Below are 21371 nucleotides of genomic sequence, written 5' to 3' on the forward strand. Positions count from 1 at the left end.
CAAGAAGCTATCCTCAGCTCTCTTCTATCCTCCTCCTTTCTCATCTAAATTCCATCCCTCGGTGACATCAGAAAGCAGGGTCACTTTCTACATGTATGCTGACAACACACAGCTCTACCAGCCCCCCACTAAATCACCCCTCTCAGCCCTTCCAAGGTCTCTAAAAATTGTCAGCTGTCTGACATTCAGCACTGAAATGAGCAGAAATTTCTTCCAACTTACTATTGAATAACTACAATCTTCAGTCCCCTATCCATTGACTCCATCCATCTCCCTGGAAACGGTCGGAGACGGAAACAGACTTGATGTCATTGCCTGACCCTGAAAAGTGCATATCCATTTATTTCCACCTCCATGTCTGCCCCTGTCTCTTCTGCTAAAACCCTCAGCCAGGTCCTTGTTATCTCTGGGCTTGGCTATTCCAAAGCACTGTTGGCCTCCCTTGTTCTACTTTTATGTAAACTTGAAGCCATCTCTTGCATGTTGCCTAACGCATACAGTCTCATTTAACCATCGTCCCTGTGCTTGCTGACTTACATTGGCTGGCAAAACCTGAATTGATCATTCTGGCTCTTTCCAACTCCTAAGAAATAGGGTTCTGCATTCAGTGTGTTCTATGTGATCTTTTACCTCAGCTCAATTTTCCTGCATCTCCTATTCGATGACTTTGCCCCTCCCCAATTCTTACCACCTCCAGCCCCAAACCCTTCCAAGATATTTGCACCTTGTTCTAACCTGTTGGCCATTCCTGATTTTAATTGCTTCACCATTGGTGGCCGTCTCCAACTCCTCAGTATAGGTTTTGTTTATGCCCCAGTTCAAAACTTGTGCTGTTTGTTTTGCCTAACACCCCAGAGAGATTTTATCTTCATCAGGATTTTTCCTGAATACCCAAAACTCCTTTGGGCCCTGATCGGATCTGTACACATGGGATCTTACAAGCCCTTCTGCAAATACAAAACACTCCTCAAAGCTGCTTGTTTTTGAAGTTCTGTTCCAGCAGCTGCTGCTATTTAGTGGCTTGCTTACTTTTGGTGTTGATAAAATGACATGTAATCAAGAAATAAAACTTGTATTCATGTCATCAGAAGATAGCCCAATGCAAACACAGTAGCAAATTTGTGTGCAGCAACAGTGAGACAACAGACTAGTTAATCTGGTTAGATGTTGCTTGGGAGCTAAATGCTGGACAGGACAACGACAACTTGCATCTGTACAGCACCTTTTCATGGGAAAGCTCTGACATGCTGCAGCAGTGCATTGAGGCACAATTTAACACTGAGGCAAAGATGGTGTCTAAAACTTAATCAGAGAGAGATATTTTAACGATTGTCTTAAGGGAACTCTAGGCTGACCCGCAGCCATGAAATCTGGTACATGAAGAGAATTAACCTCATCGTAATGATGTACAACATCAGCCTAGATTATGTGCTTATGATTGTAGGTCTCAGGGGGCAGCACGGTGGCCTAGTGGTTAGCACAACCGCCTTACGGCGCTGAGGTCCCAGGTTCGATCCCGGCTCTGGGTCACTGTCCGTGTGGAGTTTGCACATTCTCCCCGTGTCTGCGTGGGTTTCGCCCCCACAACCCAAAAATGTGCAGAGTAGGTGGATTGGCCACGCTAAATTGCCCCTTAATAGAAAAAATAATTGGGTAATCTAAATTTATAAAAAAAAAAAAATGATTGTAGGTCTCATAACTACCTGTTTCAGTTGCTGGACAGCTGCCATGTGATCAATTCTGAAGTAAGCTTCGGTCATCGACATATCAACCATGCAAGTATTTTGCCCATTGCAAGTTTTTGTTGTCCTGATCAATATTTAGCCCTCTACCGCTGAGAATCCCTACAGTGCAGAAGGAGGCCATTCAGCCCATCAAGTCGGAACCAACCCTTGGAAAGAGCACTCTACCTAGGTCCATGCCGTGACCCTATCCCCATAACCCAGTAATCCCTCCTAACCTTTTGGATACTAAGGGGCAATTTAGCATGGCCAGTCTACCTAACCTGCACATCTTTGGACTGTGGGACGAAACTCACGTAGACATGGGGGGGAAAAATGCAAACTTCAGTCACTCAAGGCCGGAATTGAATCTGGGTCCTTGGCACTGAGGCAGCAATGCTAACCACTGTGCCGCCGTGCTGCCATATCCTTATCTCCTTTGTGGAACCATGTTGCCCAATCCAAAGCTCCTGTTGCCAGTAACTGTTTATGAAAGCTGTAAGCATTTGTATGCCTGTTGTTTCTAAGTGGGGTAACACTTTTTTGTTTGAATAGCACACAGTGAAATGTGTCACCTACTAACGCCACCAATAGAAATTTATTTTTATTGTTTTCACGTTGTATGTTGCACATTTTACTTCGTAGATCAATTACAGGTTTCATATGCATGCATAATATCAAGCAGAAACAACCAAGGTAAGATTAAAATTTACAAAAGAGATAAACCAAAGAGCGAGACAGAAAACACAAACAAACATGAACTTGTGCCCTCGCCGTGGCTGTGAACCCCATTTGGCAGGTCTGCCAAGTATAGGCCCAAGCCTGTTTTAACCGGTGTATTGTTGCTCCCTCTGTTTTTCCTCTTACCATCAGGCCTATCCCCTGCGGCTCTGCCCCTTGTGCCTTGCAGTCTTTTTAGTGGACTTTTGACTCTCCCTTCTTTTTCTTTTATGTTCCATGGCTCCTCTGTCTCCCCTCCCCCTCAGCTCTACTGCTTGCTGGTGGCAAACAAGTCTTCGAACAAGTTGGTGAAGGATTCCACGTCCTGTGGAAGTCTTCTGAACCACAGATGGTGAAGTTTATCTTCTCCAGATGGAGGTATTCCGACAGGTTGGACAACGCGTTTGCGGCTTTGGGTGGTGCTGTTGATTGCCAGCCAAGCAGGATTATTTGGCGGGTGATTAGGGAGGCAAAGGCTAAGTTGGGAGTTCTGGCTGCTCTGAGACCCCGAAGACCGCCACTTTTGGGCACGGTTCCACCCTTGCATCCACAACCTTGGACGTTGCCTTAAAGAAGGTCATCCAGAACCCGACAAGTCTGGGGCAGGCCCAGAACATGTGCGTGTGGTTGGCCTGGCTTCCGTGGCACCGTTCGCATTAGTTCAATAGAAAAGCTAATGTGAAAATTTGAATATTCCATGCTCACCCTGGTTTGCAAGTGTCACAAAAAAATTAACTTTATACAGTTATAATTGAATTTATACAGAGCTGATTCAGGTAAAGCCATTGTAATAACTTCTGTACTTTGGAGTTGCATGACTAGTTAGCCCATCACTGAAGGTGGATGGATGTATTGTTTTCACTCCTGTTTATTATGCTATTTGTCTGTAAATGAAATATCTCAAAACCTAAAGGATGGATTTCAGTGAAATGTGCTATACATAGGGAAGGTATGGCCCAAAGAAAAGTTGATTAAATTTTAACAAAGCTGTGGATCTGGATTCCTGGATCCTGGAATTTCTTTGAAGGATCCATCTGTTAACATTGGGAGGTAGAGCAAATTATATTTTAGGTTGTTTTATTTAGAATGATGTGCATTGCCTCCAGCTGGGACAAATTCTCTTGTTTTGTCACATGTTTTCCTCCATCGGCTGGGAGATTTTCCACTTTGTGATACACTAGCTAGCAGGTGGTCTTGAGTGCTAAACGTTTCTGAGCTACAGCCTGAAATTGATGCTCCACAGCCTGAAATTGATGCTCCAAGCTGGGAAGTTCTCTGGCCAACTAAATTCTGATCTGATTTTAAATTTACTAGCAACATTTATTAACAATTACCGATTTGTGGCTGGGAACACAGCATATAATTTGTGTATAATAGTGAGAATCATAAAATAGAAGAGGCCATGTGTTCCTTCACATCTATGTTGGTGCTCTCAGCTAGTCCCAATCCCCCACCCACTCCCCCAAAATGTTGGGATATAACTTCTGGCTCCCCAGTGTTGGATTTGGGGGAATTTCTCTTGTATGTTCCCATGTAAAGGCTTACCAGGCAATTGCTCAGAAGGGCTAACTTCTCCATTACATTTGCACTGAGCTGCAAACCATCTGATAGTGATTTTAAATCATTAACTGGCGGGTTCTGTCAGTTTTACTGGACCATGTAATAGACTCATTGCCATACATCAGTTTGAGTAAATTAAATATTTCTTGATATGAATTTTTTAATAATGTTTACTAGTGTCCGAAAACAAAACAAAAAATTCCCAAACCAGCGCAGCCAGTGGAACCACTCCATTTCTGTCTAAAGACAAGGCAAGTTTTAAATTAATTGAATCTTGAGCCAGTGAAAATAAGAAAACACATTTGGGCTAACTTATTTGCAACTACAGCCCCATGGTCCTTTGGGGTTGTCTGGGTAATTGTAGTTGGATTGCGCTCTAATTGATTGTTTAAAATGACCTGGCTATCCTCCCAAATTACATTTGCTATAATCCTGATGCATGGAAATCCTGTTGTTTATGGTCTCACACCAATTCCCATTTATCATTCGCCCCATCCTTGCTGACCTGCATTGACTTCCAGTTAAGCAACACCTTAATTTCAAAATTCCCATTCTTTGTTTTTATGGCCCCTCCCTGTCTCGAATCTCCTTCAGCCCCACAAACCTCTGAGATGTCTACCTTAAATTCTGACCTTTCAGGCAACCCGGAATTTGATCACTCCACTATTGGTGGCTGTGCTTCAACTGCTTGGGCTCTAAACTCTGGAGTTCCCTTCCTAATGCGCACCCACTCCCTCATCCAAAATGCTCCTTTACTCATACCTGTTTGACCAAGTCTTTTGTCATTTGTTCTAACTACCTCTGTGATTATTGAATTTTGCTTCATGACACTCCTGTTATACGCCTTTGGGTATTTCTGTTGCATTAAAGGTGTTACTGTTATGAGCCCTCTGATGTTCAATGTGAGGCCATCCCAAATCCCAGAAGGGAAACTTGGAACGCCGGTTCTTAACTTTTTAAGAAAAATGGAAAAAATGTGAGAAGAGATGAAACCGGTTAAAAAAGGCGTCAGTCGACTTGTAAATTATTCAAATAACAAAACATCAATTGAACTTTAAAACATGCAACAGTAAAAAGCAACATTTGCAATTAACTAAATAATGGTTACCCAGACAGTATGCTTAAATTATGCCTCCTGCAATCCAAATCTATCTACTCTCCTAAACGCCAAGCATACAACTTCCCAAAACAACATCCCATAGGTTTTAACACTGAACCAAATCCAGAAAATAATTACCACACTGTAGCTTTCTTATAGAAACCTTCCGAGAGTAGAATTTATGGGGTCTGACACACACACATCTGCTTTCTTTTTCATTTAATATATATTTTCACATATTTCTACAAAATGCAACAAACCTCTAAACTGATATAGAATAGCACGAGTGCTTCTCCAAACATGAATAAAGAAAAAGACGGGAGAAACACCAACACAGTGGGTTCAGCTTAATCATAAAACTCTGTGCCTCTGTTTGTATATGGAAAAAACAATGAACAGATAAGCTAGATGCTGGGGGAGAAGAGGATAAAGTCATGGAAGCATGATGCACACTTTCGCATGAAGTGAGTTCAAAGCGATGTATATAACATATGAAAAACCTTGGAGGAGCAAATTTTCAAGCTCACGCCATTGCTTATTCAGCCAAATACAATATAGGATAAGATTTCCTTACCCTGTTCATGCGTGCACCAAAACATACCTCCCCCGACTCCAATTATATCAGAGGCACCAATGACCTATTAAATGTCCTTTTCTCACATATGAAACCTGCCTGTACCTTTTCAGGAATCAGTTAATGATTCTTTAACCCAAAAGACAAAAAGAAAATTCAAAGTCATTTGTTCTAAAGGGATATTCCTCACCGCATGTGAGGACCTGCAGGGCTATCCCTACAAACTCTCCATTACATTCCTCAAAAAAGAGGAGATAAGATGTGCTACAAAATGGATGAGTTTGGAATGCCACTATTAGGATATAAACCATCCCCCCCCCCCTCTCCTGGCTGTGACGCTACTCATATTTATCATGATTATGGCAAGGAGACCATAGACTACCATCATAACCATATGGATAAGTGAAACGGCAGATATCTATCGCACAGTCCTGGTACCATGCCACTTACACGGTGCATCGCTTAACTAGAAAGAGCATGCTGAGAGGTGTTTTAATTCAAAACCAATGGAAGTCCATGATATTATTAAGGATAAAACCAATGTAACATAGAACAGTACAGCACAGAACAGGCCCCTCGGCCCTCTACGTTGTGCCGAGCAATGATCACCCTACTCAAACCCACGTATCCACCCTATACCCGTTACCCAACAACCCCCCCCCCCCCCCCCTTTTAGGACACTACGGGCAATTTAGCATTGCCAATCCACCTAACCCGCACATCTTTGGACTGTGGGAGGAAACCGGAGCACCCGGAGGAAACCCACGCACACACGGGGAGAACGTGCAGACTCTGCACAGACAGTGACCCAGCCGGGAACCGAATCTGGGACCCTGGAGCTGTGAAGCATTTATGCTAACCACCATGCTACCGTGCTGCCCAAAATCTTGGAAGAAAGAGAGATTCGTCCCTCATAGAGCAATGCCCCATTATGCCTCACTGTTTCCAATACTCTGGTGAACTTTGAAGTCATGAAAAGGAATAATTGCAGGCTGGAGATGCTGATTGTCCCTCTGCCTCAAAGACAGGATATAATGTGCCCCATCTCACTTAATATGTCCAGCTTGAGAAAACATGGCAGCCAGCTCTCGGACATTTTTCCTCCGGCCTCGGTTCTTCAGATTCACCCAGGAATTCTGGATGAATAGCTGTTTCTCCAAGGATTGCAAGTGGGGCTCAACCGAGGAAGCTACATTTTTGACTAAGAATTCTCCTCCTTTTCATTGAGCCTACTAGTATTCTGCATTTCAACTTCATCAGCACTGATATTCTGCACCAATAAACAGAGTTTATTATTGATTACTTTAATATTAGCCAGTGCTTTCAGGAGTGCTGAATCAAGTCGACATGTTGAAGCGTCTGCTCCACACCTGTTGCTTCTGACTGCTCACTTTTGTCGATGATTTTCTTAGGATTCCTCAGCGTTTTGTTACCAATGCTTAGCCAGAAATCTTCCAGATTATGGCGTTCTCACTCTAGGATTAGATAAGTATGGGCAGTGTAAGCACGATAAATGAGCGGATTAAAGGATGAGTAGCACCAGAGTCCACAGAAATGCTGCTTTTTCCACGCTTGCATCATGTGACAACCCCCTCTAGCCCGCTTTCATTTTCTGAACAACAGCTTGAGTTGTCGAGAGCATCTGGGTATGGCTATAAGACATAGGAGCAGAATTAGGCTACTCGACCCATTGAGTCTGCTCCGCCATTCAATCATGGCTGATATTTTTCTCATCCCCACGTTAACCTTAAGAAAATCGGGAATGTGGACTCCCATGTCCCTTTGTGCTCCTGATTTCCTAAGCATCTTCCCATTTAGAAAATAGTCTATGCCTCCATTTCTCCTTCCAAAGTGCATAACCTCACACTTTTCCACTATGATCTAGATCCCTAGACTGCGAGTCTGCACTTTGCTTAACAGTATCTGTTTCACCCTGCTACTAAGCTAATCTGCAACTCAAGTCCTCAGTGCATCTAAATCCCTATCAGTTTATTTTTTATCCAATTCTTTACTTTTCATTCCAACTTCCCAACACTATATATAAACCTAAGTAGTTGTTCGAAAGCAGGTCCCTGCCATGCCCCTCTCCCATTAACCTATGTATTTTGTGAATATGATGGGTATAGCACTTTTCATGTGGTGATCAACTATTTTTGATCAGTGAGGAGCTGTATTACACAGCACGCTATTAGATAAATCCATTATGAAACTAAGCTGTCGAGTACAGGAAGATTCGGAAGCCTGCTGAGGCAGTGGCTGGTTGCTAAACAAGATTATGTTTGGCTGTGTTGTTACATATCTTTCCCATCCCCTCTTTTTTTTGTGTTGAAGGGCCTGCTGGCATTTGCTATTTAGACTTGCACAAGAAGACCAATGGCACCTTACAATTGTGCCCTATCTTGAGTCAGGCCATTGGGAGAATGAAAATGAAGAGCACAATTTATTGAATATTTGTGTAATTTATCCAATATTTCATTGTTGCACCTGTTAGTACCCTGTTAAAAAGAAAACCACACTCCCCTAAGTGGTAACAGCCTGAACAAAACCAGCCATTTGTCAACCTGTTTGAATCAAGTGATTGTTCAGCATGTGTGCATTTGCACATAACACAAGGGAGCAGCAAGTTGCAACCTGCAACAATATATTTTGAATATTTTCAGCAATTTTCCCATTGGGAAACAGCTCAGTGCCTTCCTGCTAGCACAGTGAGATTGTAGAATTACATTCTTAGATTAATTTGCAAAGCTTCCCATACCCTCCCCACCCAAAAATAGCTGGCCACAATAAGTTGATGCAACGAAAATATAGTTTTAAAAATTTGTTGTTGCTGCTGTTAATGGCGATTATTCCATGTTCAAATTTATGGAGGAAATGCTTAAAATGCCAAGTGTCTGTCAAACTTTGATATCAAATAACTATAAACATTTTTCTTTCATTTGTCCTCTGATGTGGGCGTTGCTGGCTGGGCCTGCATTTGTTGCTCGTCCCTAATTGCCCTTGAACTGAGTGGCTTGTTAGGCCATTTCAGAGGGGGGCAGTTGAAGAGTCAACCGCATTATTGCGTGGGTCTGCAGTCGCCTGCCGGCCAGACTGAGTAAGGACAGCAGATTTCCTTAATGAACCAGATGGGCTTTTGTGACATCGGCAATGGTTTCATGGTCACCATTAGGCTTTTGATTTCAGATTTTTATTGAAATCAAATTTCACTACCTGCCATGATGGGATTCGAACCCGGGACCCCAGAGCATTACCCTGGGTCTCTGGATATTGACAATACCACAACACCACTGCCTCCCCAAGCACTGCCGATAACAGTTATCCAAGGGTTTCCTATTTTGACATTGATTTTAGACTGTATATTTAGAATTGTGAGAGCTTCTTACAATTCTTCATTCATTACACCATTTTGTTCCTCAATAATGCAGAAAGTGCTAAAGTGCTGTTGTTTGCTATGTGTCCCTTGGCTCTCCATTGCTACACCTCCTTGTAGCAGCTGAATATGTATGATCGTAAATGGAGTGTCCCTTGCTACTTGACTATAGTGAGCACCAATCTAGAGTTTGTCTGTTCCTAAAGTGTTGTATTTTCCAGAACATCCAGTAGCTGTCAAATCGAAGCAAGAGTCTGACTGGTCTTAACCCTTCCTAAACTAGAGATACTGAGTCCTTTATTATGGCCCTGTCTGCTGTCTGCTCATTCACCACTGTCTACAATCACATCAGTGACCTTCTGGATCCATGTGTTAAGCACAGCACACTCCATGTGTGCTTCTGGTGCTCAATCGTAAACGTTCCCAGTTATGTCTCTTGGAGCTCAGCACAGTTTATTTCCCATTGCAGCCAGCTGAGGGTTGAGAAACAACACTAAAAGTGAGTATCGGTTGGTGTAATGTATCTCCTTTTTATGATATTTTTGATGGACTTTCAATTAGGCAGGATTTAAAATGTCCTTTATTCACATCGTTCAGTGGGCAGTAATGCACCACCCATTTGTATCAAGAGTCTTGTTGCATTATGACTCTGTTGAGATTACGATTGAACAAAATATCTTGAGAAGTAGATCAATATCTCTCTTTGCTTTCTTTCCAAGGGTTGCCAGCCCAAGACATATTTGAGTAGCTTGCCTGCATTATATTTTTTTCATTCACAAGGTGTCCGTGTCATTGGCTAAACCAGAATTTGTTGCCCATCCCTAATTGTCTTTGAGAATCACTACCGTGAACTGCAATGGGTCTGGTGAGGTATACCCACAGTGCTTTTAGGGAACAAGTTCTAGGATTTCTACCCTATGACAGTGAAGGAATGGCGACCTAGTCCCAAGCCGGGATGTTCAGTGGCTTGGAGGAAAATCTGCAGGTGATGGTGGTCCCATGCATCTACTACCCTTACCTTCTAGGTAGTAGAGGTCGCAGATTTGGAAGGTGCTGTCGAAGGAGCCTTGGTGCATTACTGCAGTGCATATTCTAGATAATACACACTGCTGCCAATTCGGTGGATGTGGGAGTGAGGGTGGTGTATGTGGTGTCAATAAAGCAGGCTACTGGGTTTTAGCTAAGCCATTTTGAAGTTTTTAGTTTCAGTTTGAGAGAGCAGCTAAAAAGTGCCTGGCTGGTTTGCTGAGAGCTGCATGAAGGAAAGGAGCTGGCCTGGTGATTTCTGCAAACCCAAAGACTATAAATATATTGAATGTAACCTGTTGTGCTCCTATTTTTGAAGGGTTGAAGTCTTTTGGATGTTTAAAAGAACAGTTTGCAGGATTGGGTAGTGTATTATTTTCGGGGTTATCTTTGAAATAAGGGGTGTTAAGAGATCCAATGTTTATTTTAAAAGTTTAAGAGTTCATGGAATAAACATTGTTTTGTTTTAACAACCACGTGTCCATAATTGTAATACCACACCTAGGGAACAAGCCATGTGCTTCAAAAGCAACAATCCATTAAAGGGGGGGGGGGGTTGGTTGGACTCCATGATACATTTTGGGGTTCTGAAAGCACCTCCCATAACGCAATAGATGAAAAGAATAATCGACAGAGTACGTTGACAAATGGTACATCGACTAATAGTGATTGGTCACGGTGCGGAACAAGGGCCAAACAAAGCAAATACATGAGCAAGAGCAGTATAGGGCATCGTAAATAGTGTTCTTCCAGGGAACAGATTAGTCTGAGGAAGAGTTGTTGAGGAGTCTAGTAACTGTGGGGAAGAAGCTGTTCCTATGTCTGAATGTGTGGATCTTCAGACTTCTGTATCTCCTGCCTGGTGGAAGGGTCTGGAAGAGGGCAAAGCTTGGGTGGGATGTGTCTCTAACAATGCTGTCTGCCTTCCTGAGGCAGCAGGAGGTGTAGACAGAATCAATGGGAGGGTGGCGAGCTTGTGTAATGCGTTGGGCTGAGTTCACCACATTGCAGTTTTGCAATCTTGGGCCGAGCAGTTGCCATACTATCTGGAGCTGTGATGCTGCCAGATAGAATGGTCTCTATGGCACATCTGTAAATGTTTGAGAGAGTCGATGCAGACGTGCCAAATTTCTTTAGCTTCCGTAAGAAGTATAGATATGAGTTGTCCAGGACACACTATTGGTGATGGTTGGTGACCCCCAGGAACTTAAAGCTATCAACCATTTCCACTTCAGAGCTATTGATGTGGGTGTGTGTCGTGCTACGCCTCCTGAAGTCGATGATCTGTACCTTGGTCTTTCCGACATTTAGAGAGGTTGTTTTCGGTACACCATGCAACCAAGTGACCTATCTCCCTTCTATCGTCTGATTTGTCGTTGTTTGAGATACGGCCCACCTCAGTTGTATCATCCGCAACTTGGATCGAAGTTGAGTATATTTCTACTATAAATTCCTATTTCCACATTTCCATTGGCAGGCAGATTGAATTGTAGCCTAGAAAGTTTAATAATTTGAATTTTTAAATCTGGAAACAAGTTTATTATGGATGAATTTTTCAGGGAAAAAAAAATAATCATAGATCAAATGTAATGATCTGATACAAAAGCAAGTAGCTTGAAGAGTTGGTCATTCCTTGCTGACACAGGGTTGTGGGCACGTGTAGAGAAATGTCTTATTATGTTGGCATCCCTTGACCAAATTCACTGGGCTGTATTATGTTATCCATAACTCTGAGACAACATAAATTTAATTAGTCCACCCGATGAGCTGACTGTTATCTTTTGCAGGAGAGAGGAGGAAACAGCTCATTCACTCATGAAGCCCTCACTCTTAAATACAAGCTGGACAATGAGTTTGAGTTGCTGTTTGTGGTGAGTATTCAACAGAGCAAATATATTTCCTAAATATGGAAAGCACAATAAGAAGCCATTCTCCTTTGGTGGTCTATGCAAGTTCTTTAACTGCAAATGTTACCAGGTGAGGTGCTATAAAATCCTTGAATCTGAAGTGGAGTTCAGGAAAATAGAGGTATGTGTGTAGTGCATATTGGCATAGATAAATTAATTTGCTCAGTGAGAGCACAGTAAATCCTGCAAAAGTGGACATTGAAAAAAAATGGACAGATGGTGACAGTCCGTAATAACATACTTTTATAATAGAATATGGTCCAGCATCAGGGGCTGACGGTCTCTTCCTGTACTGTGACTTCTCCATTTTCCTCCTTTAACTACTCTGACCTGGCTGCCTAGTTCTTGGGCCATTCCAGTGCCAATGGAATATATCCCAGAATTCCATGCAATAGAACTCCAGCTGGTGGTAATTTCGGAAACCAATGAACTGAAATCACACATTTACAGGGATTGATAACTAATCCCGATCTGGAGAGAGGGCAAAATAGACCAGGAATGCGGCGTGTGATAGAACCAGTCCTGAAATATTTGGCGCATCAGGTTTACTGTGTAAAATGAGCATTTTAAAAATAAAATTTTGAAATAACAGTTACAAGACCCGCACATGTCTCAATTTACAATCTAATTGTTTCACTATATAATTATGCTGATTTTTGTTTCTTTTTGTTGTGCAACGCACACCCTTGTTTACAGCAAGAATTTTTCACTACTTGTGTTTATTCCCATATTTGCTGTAAAATTCAAGTATTTCTGATTGAACAAGAGTATTTTTTTTATAAACTCCCATTGATTGAGTTTGACAAGTACGGTTGTCAGATCAAGATCCAGTTAATTTAGGGCATTGTCCCCTCTCTTTGCCTTCCAGGTGGGATACCAAAAAATCCTGACGCTAACGTATGTAGACAAATTTATTGATGATATCCACATGCAGTTTCGGGATAAATATAGGAACCAGTTGCAGCAGCAAGGAGTGATGGGCCTCCTCAATGGTTCCTTTGACTTTTCAGATGACTTCACAGGCCTCTTGAGGTAAGAGAATTGAAAGTCTGAAAGGCAAAAAGTTCCTTTTCTGGATCTAAGAAGGCATTTGCTTTCAAGGCAGGTGGAATAGCAATTAACACTTAGAAAAATTAAATAAGATACCTGAAACAAGGCTGTGAAAAGTATTACAGCATCCTGGATTGGTGCGCTGTCAATTCCAGTCCAACGTGCCCCAGAGTCACTGCACAAGTGAATTAACCAATAATTCTTGTTGAATAGCTGAAGTCTTTGGCCCTTGGGTGCCCAATAATTATAGTCAACCAGGTTTGCAAGTTTAAACATAATTACTGTTTATTTATAACCAGAACTATAATAAGATATGCAGTAATTACAACTAATTAACTATCATTTAACTCCTGGCACCCACTGTACCTGCCCCCACCCACACACCCAAGACAGACAAATACTGAGAAGGATGAGGAGAAAGAGATGAACATAATACGGTTGAGGTCAAGAGATGAGAATATTTTCTTCAGGCGGTTGTTTGTTAGCAGCTTTGCTTCAATCCCGGCCTTCAGTTCAAGGCTTTTACTGTGGATTCATACGGGTATTTGTGGTTTCAGAAATAAACATCCAGTCTCTCCAGGGAAAAAGTAGAACCGTGTCATTGTTTACAGCTCGTGATGTCTTTCCTGTAGATTGATTCGAGTTCAGTTTTCTGTAGTTTCAAGAATGCAGTACAACTTTTAGCTTTCTGGAGAGAGTTGTATTGCTCACTGCTTTCAGTTTGTGGTTTGTCTTCAGGCCTCTGTAGTCTTGGAGAACAACAACCAGAGACTTTCTGGAGAGAGAGTCAGCCCCCAGTGACTTTCTGGAGAAAGATAGTTGGATCTCTTAACTAGGCTGCCAGAATCAAAACTGGGACCTTGGGACTCTGAAAAGCACTGCAGTGGAATAATATCCAATCACCACCTGTTACTGGGCAGAGAACAGCTTTTTGGGCCAATTCATTGGCCACCAGCCAAACCAATCAAACAGAGTCCAACCCATCTCTCCTTGTCACTGATACTGCCCAGTCTGCGATCTCCTCTTTAAACCAACACAGCTTTTGGATTCTTCTGTTTGAATTAAAAATACAGGCTCCTTGTCTTAAAAAGACATGTCCAATAATCATCCATGGATCAAAAATGTAACTGCAGAAATAAAAAGGGAAATAAGGGAATAAATGGAAAGGACCCTTACAAAAGGGAAAGATCGTAACTGGGTATTGATTCCAGAAGGATATACAGAGGCCCATTGGAAATATTCACATCTGTGCTAGAAACACAGAATCCAATTAAAAGGAAAGACAAAACTTGGATTTTTCAGTCTTGTAAGTTGAAGACTGAAGAGCTTTAACAAGATTTGCAAGCTTTTTAAATGGGGCATCTATGATTTTGTTGTACAGGTTCAAACTGGTGAAAACTACAGCTTTAGATTTGATGTAGCAAGTAGTACTCAACACATTTCTGAACTTCTGCAATGAAGAAGGCAAAAACCTTGGACTGATTAAGAAGCAGCGGACCCTCCCACAGTTAGTCTTGCTCTAGATTACTGTTTGTTCCTTTCTACAGCTAACCAAAACATGGTTCTGTGTCACTGCCTCTTACATTTTCCACCAATTGACATTTGACCCATCTCATTACTCGAATTGCCCTGTAAATAATAGACTTTTAGGGGGCTGCGGAGCTATAACTTTTTGTGTCATGTCAAACATGTCTTGTATTGACAAGTCGTCTTGTCGTATTGACAAGTCGTCCAGACTCAACATTAGCTTCCTTCTCTCTTCACGGATGCTGTCAGACATGCTGTGATTGTCCAATGTTTTCCGTTTTTGTTTCCGATTCCAGCATCCGCAGCGATTTGCTTTTATCTTGTCATGTTGTAATCTTTTTTGTGTAAATGACCTGCAAACTAATCGCCGTCACAGGCTGACTATACACCACTGAGGAAATCCAAAAAGAATGGTGGTTGTTGTGTAGTTTACCTCTGTACCTTTAACAGGCTTGTTGCGTGTGTGGAATTAGACAAGGCTCCACTTCTGATCCCTCTCAAGCACCCACTGCTTGAAAGTAAATGAACAGATCAGAAGAGCATACTTCATTGCAATTTCAACCTACAGTATAATGGTTGCATTCCACTGCCTAGGCTCCTGCATTAGAAATGGACACTTATGCTAGGCTCCAAAGAGCTACCAGAACCACACATTACGAGGGCGAGTCAAAAGAAAATAAATATGCCTGTCATAGTGTAGAAGATATTCAGTCCCTTGAAACTAGAAATCTCATGACAAAATTTTTGCTGCTTTTTTTAAAAGGAAACTGTCTTTTGTCCAGTAGTGATTGTGTAATTCTGTTCCTGATCCATTCCATTTTGTTGCTGGTCTTTAGGGTTGCTGAGGAACGCACCAAAGGAAAAGCACCTTCTGTCATGAAAACATTTGAACAATCTGATAAATCAAAGAAAACTGTGAAATCTATGATAGAGATCCGTGGTGAAAAAGGGAAGGAGAACAAGAAAAACAAGAAGGATGGTAAGTTGTTATGCACTGGCAAATTGGTCTTTTTTGATCTCTGTCCTGGCATTGTGTTCTTGGGAAAGTAGACTGGTTAAGGATACAGATTATTGAACCAAACATTGGATGAACAGCTCTCAAAGAAGTTTGGCAAAAATGAGTAACATCAACAACATGACTTGCCCCATTCAATATTATTGTTGGATGTTTGGAGGAAAAGGCTACAATCATTCATATGCAGGACAGATCAGTTCTTGTGTTTGTGCTCTGCTCTGAATGGATGAGGATATGCACTCCTGATGGAACTTGCTGATTTATTTCATTGCATCGGCATTGTTTTTAATACATTTTAATTAAAGTTGAACTTAAAGTAGTTTTCTTTCTTTATATTGTTATTAATTTATATAACATTTTTCAACAAACAATGTAACCAAAATGAATTTCCATGTAGACAATAAAGTAAAATTGAATTGAAGTGGCTCAGATAGTGTAATGTGCTGTAAGAATAAAGAACAGCTGTGATCAACATGGTGCTGAATAAAGAAGGCAGCAAATCATTATCTGCACTTCTTAATGGGAGGAATACCCTTTGTTTCAAGAGGCTGGAATCTAATTGTTAAGGAATTATCTTTTTTGTGACCCTCCGCTTCCTCTGTAATTAGTTACACTTTGAAGCTGCTGTTTTGAGCAGATATTTTATACAGTACTGCACCTGCTGCAGCATGAATATGAAGTTCTGGTCCAATGACCGCAACCATTGCTATTGCTCATATATGTAAGGGGAGTGCTGTGCGGATGAATATTCTGAAATTGCCTGCAAGAGGCGACTAAAAAAACATCTACGTGTGTGCAGATATTTATCCCACTCTCCAGTTTAGCGTGTTGATGTTCACAAGAGCACTAGATCCAAGCATAATATCTGAGAGTCCTCTGAACATGATTCTCCCTCTGGCTGAGGAGGATACTGTGTACATGCAACTGGTTTGGTGTTTCCTTGTGTGAAGAATTTAAAGGCCCTGCTGTGCTGGTGGAGGCCACAGTTATTAGGAAAACCAGTAGTTTTGTATTGGTAAACATTAATTTTAAGTCGGTTTAACTTGCTGTTCCTGTAAGGGTAAAACCTATAGACAAAGACATAGAACAGCACAGTACAGGCCCTTGGGCCAACAATGTTGTACCAATGATTTATCCTAATCTAAGATCAACCTAACCTACACCTCTTCAATTTACTGCTGTCCATGTGCCTGTCTTAAGAGTCGCTTAAATGTCCCGAATGAGTCTGACTCCACCACCCCTGCTGGCAGTGCATTCCACGCACCCACCACTCTCTGTGTAAAGAACCGACCTCTGACATCTCCCCTATAACTTTCTCCAATCACCTTAAAATGATGTTCCCTCGTGACAGCCATTTCCACCCTGGGCAAAGTCTCTGGCTATCCACTATGCCTCTCATCACCTTGTTCACCTCAATCAAGTCACCTCTCTTCCTTCTTTGCTCCAGTGAGAAAAGCCCTAGCTCCCTCAACCTTTCTTCATAAGACATGTCCTCCAGTCCAGGCAGTATCCTGGTAAATCTCCACTGCACCCTCCAAAGCATCCACATCCTTCCTATAATGAGGCGACCAGAACTGGACACAATATTACAAGTATGGTCTAACCAGTAGTTTAGAGTCTTGCTGGACAAATGTGTTTATATATGTGGTGGTTAGTTCAGTTCCAACTGTGTCTATTGTGCTTGGAGAGCGTTACAGTATGAAGAGTAAATAGAAGTAAGTCGGTGTTTAGCAACAGGAGGCCACTTTCCAAAGGGAAGGGTTTTCCTTTGTTCTTAGTTTTAACTGGAAGCCAGAGCTGTTGGAGATAGGACACTGGGGAGTGAACATCTGCCTACTGTGCCAGGAGATGCTGGTCAAGACAAGAGTGTTGCAAAGTTGCAAACTTTGTAAGGAACAAGATACAATTCAGATAACTAGGAAATTGGGACACAGAACATTTAAGACACCTGACGTTAAGAGAACAGAACAGAGACCACCAAGATTTTTGTGCTCTAGTTACAGCTTCCAACACACCGGTGAGTGTGTTACTATTGTGACACGGCTGGCAAAAATCGGTCTTGTGCTGTAAATAGGCTGAAGATTGGAATTAGAAAAAATATTCCAGGAAAAACATTTAAACTACCCTCCTTTTTAACCTATGGGGAAATTGAAGACATCAAACCTCTTTTTTTAGCTTCTACTACTTACTTGGGTTTAGTCTTCTTTGGTTACAAACAAATTGTAAACTGAGGGGCATTCTATTCTTCACTGTAGATAGTGCTACATGGGAGAAGAATCCAGTGATGGATCAATCCCTGAAATTTGATGACGGGTGTCGCAAGAACACTGATCAGTATTATGTCCCTGATCCTATCCTTCTAACTGCTGATTCTTGGGGTATGGTACCCTGGCACAGCTGCCTTACCAAGCAGCTATTTCTGATTCTCAGCGTTCGATGTCCGTTGGTATTGATGAGCAGTTGAACATGGAAACACGAGTGGTTCCAATTCCTGTGTTTGCCTAAAATCCTGACACCACTTTTCAGCGATCACCTGAAGAGTGATCAGCTGGGGAGAGCTTTGGCACTTTTGATTTGCTCCCATCTCTAATACAGGGGTGCTGAGGCTGGCTAACGTAGCTCTGGAAATAAACTTGCACCAGTGACATGCTATTGGCTGACCTACTTCAGTGATTCACTTTATCTTTTTTGTTATCATGGGAAAGCAACTACAAACCCGATGGGATGAAAGGATTCCGTCTATTGTAGTATTCTGATTCCCTTGTTTGTAGAAGAGCAGAGCTTTTGAAGATTTATGATGTGTATGCTTTGGTGATTCTTTTCTCCACCCCCCCCCCCCCCCCCCAAGATTCTCTCTCTCTCCTATCTTTCCTTTCTTTGCTCTCTCTCAACACTCTCTCCGTCATATCCAGCTCCTGTACCCGAGGCATCTGCAACAGAAAAGAAAACTGAGGTTCCACTAAAGACTTCCATAACCGTGGATGCAGGAGACACCAACCAAAATGGTTTGACTCAGGAAGAAATCATCAAAAAGAATAGGGAGGAATTTTTCCGTAAGAGACAAGGGAAAGACAAGAAAGAAAGGTGAGCAGGAGCTTTATTCTGAGGGGACAGTATTATTGGATCGCCCAGTTGTCAGTGTTTGCTAGTTTTGCCTGATAGTGGGTGATAATGATAAAACCTGTTGATTTGTCAATTTCCAAAGAGGCTGCACTCCCTTCAGTTTGTAACAAGGACAGCTGAGACTTTCTCCACTACACATTATTGATACGCCTCTGTTACAAAACATATACACATAATATATCTTGCACATACATATATATCTATCTATCAATATAGATGAGAGACTTGGTGTCTTGCATTCGCACATCGGATGGATTTATCCTGTTCATGACTTTCTGGTAACTAATCATAACTTTGATATCGTGCATTGGAATTTCACCACACTGTGCCACCACTTTCTCATTTATTAATTTGTGCCTGCTAGCGGTTCAGTTTCTCAATATAATTTCAGTGAGCGATTTGAGCAGAGAGAGTGACCATAGTAATGTCTCTGTCCTCCCTGAATTGCAGCAGCAAGTCCCCTAAACCAATAAAACTGAAAAGCCGTCGTGTTTGGCCTCTGGATTCCAACAAAGCTAGCGCCAAAGACCTCGACTACAGCAAGAAACTGGTTAATGGTCAATCCAACACCTTCACCAGCAACGGAGATGACACCAGTGGAGATGTGGTATTCTTACTCTTTACGAACTGTAGCAACTGTTCAACACTGATCATTACCCCCATCTAGTTAGTAAGAAGTCTTACAACACCAGGTTAAAGTCCAACAGGTTTGTTTCAAACACTAGCTTTTGGAGCAGAGGTGAATGTTACTGAGGAAGGAGCAGTGCTCCGAAAGCTAGTGTTTGAAACAAACCTGTTGGGACTTTAACCTGGTGTTGTAAGACTTCTTACTGTGCTCACCCCAGTCCAACGCCGGCATCTCCACATCATGCCCATCTAGTTAGTACGATAGTCAGTCTCGTTATGTTATTTCCAAGAGCCAATTCTTCTCTACCTCAAATAAAGACGGATGCTGAATTTTCAAACATTTAATGCTAATAAAAATTGGGACAAAATATAAGACATTAGTAACATAAGATTTTGTGGCAATCCATGAGGAAGAGTGGAAAGGCACCCAATGTCAAGAGATAAATGTTTGCCAAGACAAGGGATTGGTACTGCTACCACTGTTGTTCATAACTTGCGTTATAGACTCCCAAGTACAACTATAAAATGTGCAGTCAGCACCAAGTTGTTGATCTAGTTAATAAGGTGAATGTGACAAAATACAAGAGGACATCAATAAATTGTTAGAATTGGCGAATCATTGAAATTTCAACATCGCTGAAAAGTGCTACGTTTTGGGAGGGAAAATGAGTAGGCCTCACTCACTGGAAAATAAGAATGAGATAGACAAGCAGATTAATCTAGTGTACCAATACACACACCATTAAAAGCAACGTGGGTTAATATGGCTATCACAAAGCATTGGGGCTACAGTTCGAGGGATAGAATTGAAAAACCATGTTAAATTTGTATAAAATCTTAGACCACACTTGGGCTACGCATACAGTTCTTGTCTCCATATAAAAGGATATGGAAGCATTGGACAAAATACAAAAACAATTTACAAGATATAAACAGGAGAGGTTATGCATACACACATATAAATGAGGAGCATGTAGGCCTATCCGGAATGATTGAACAAAGGGCAGCATGGTGATGCAGTGGGTTAGCCCTGTTGCCTAAAGGCGCCGAGGTCCCAGGTTCGATCCCGGCTCTGGGTCACTGTCTGTGTGGAGTTTGCGCATTCTCCCAGTGTTTGTGTGGGTTTCGCCCCCACAACCCAAAAGATGTGCAAGCTAGGTGGATTGGCCACGTTAAATTGTCCCTTAATTGGAAAAATGAATTGGGTACTCTAAATTTATAAAAGGAAAAGGAATGATTAAGCATGTTGTGGATTTTTTTTCTCTAAGAAGACTGAAGTACAGTGTAATAGATGTGAAAAGGCTTGATAGGGTAGACCCAAAGATGATATTTCGACTGTGGGTGAGACCAGAACTGGGGGCGATAAACATATCATAGTCCACAATAAATTCAACAAGAAATCAGAAAAGATTTTACGCAGAGAGATCAATGTGGAACTTGCTGCCAAAGGGAGAAGATAAATATCACAAGCGCATTTAAGTGGAAGCTGGATAAGCACAAGGTAAAAAGCAAAAGAAGGTTATACTGATGGGATGAGATGGGCATTGATGGGGGAGGCTTGTGTGGGACACCAGCACTCAACCAATGGGGCCAAGTGGCCATTTTGTACCATACATTCTGCATGTTTACTTTAGGTTTAGGGAGGGACTGTTGGAACAGAACCTGTCAGTGATTTAGCTTTTTTTGTTGCAAAGATCCCCCCCCCCCCCAGTATTTGTGCAATTTATTTATTCTTATGAGGGCCTTAGGGTAGGGTTCCCTGTCTGTTCTTTTGTATCCTCATCTCTGCTTCCCGTTTGGCCTGACATGTGGAACGATGGCCATGGGAGCATGATCTTCCTGACCTTTATCATTTCCCCTACAGCCAGCCTCAAAAAGCTACCCAGGCACAGCTCATCCTTTCACTCTCTCATCCCATGCAATTATTTTGGGCAGTCATTGTCCATGCTGGCTGATTCTCGCTGCGTGCCTTAGGTATATAACATTTAACATGTGTAGGAGTTATTAAATAACTAGTTCGGGGAAGATCATGACTTGAGCATGGGGGAGGCT

General features: G+C 41.9%; 1 protein-coding gene across 3 annotated transcripts in view; it reads left to right on the forward strand.

Annotated features, from left to right (window-relative positions):
• The window catches only part of srpra (SRP receptor subunit alpha), a 47192-nt gene that overhangs the window by 7276 nt on the left and 18545 nt on the right, over positions 1 to 21371 (forward strand). Inside the window, exons 2-6 of one of the 3 annotated variants that reach the window (XM_038778595.1) lie at positions 11858 to 11941; positions 12846 to 13009; positions 15391 to 15533; positions 18482 to 18653; positions 19146 to 19299. In XM_038778595.1, the coding sequence (XP_038634523.1) occupies positions 11858 to 11941; positions 12846 to 13009; positions 15391 to 15533; positions 18482 to 18653; positions 19146 to 19299 (717 nt within the window). Of the gene's footprint in view, positions 1 to 11857; positions 11942 to 12845; positions 13010 to 15390; positions 15534 to 18481; positions 18654 to 19142; positions 19300 to 21371 lie in introns of all 3 variants that reach the window. The other 2 variants (XM_038778594.1, XM_038778596.1) reach the window with 2 other exon arrangements.

Source organism: Scyliorhinus canicula, chromosome 19, assembly GCF_902713615.1.
Source record: "Scyliorhinus canicula chromosome 19, sScyCan1.1, whole genome shotgun sequence".
NCBI classification, from domain to species: Eukaryota; Metazoa; Chordata; class Chondrichthyes; order Carcharhiniformes; family Scyliorhinidae; genus Scyliorhinus; species Scyliorhinus canicula.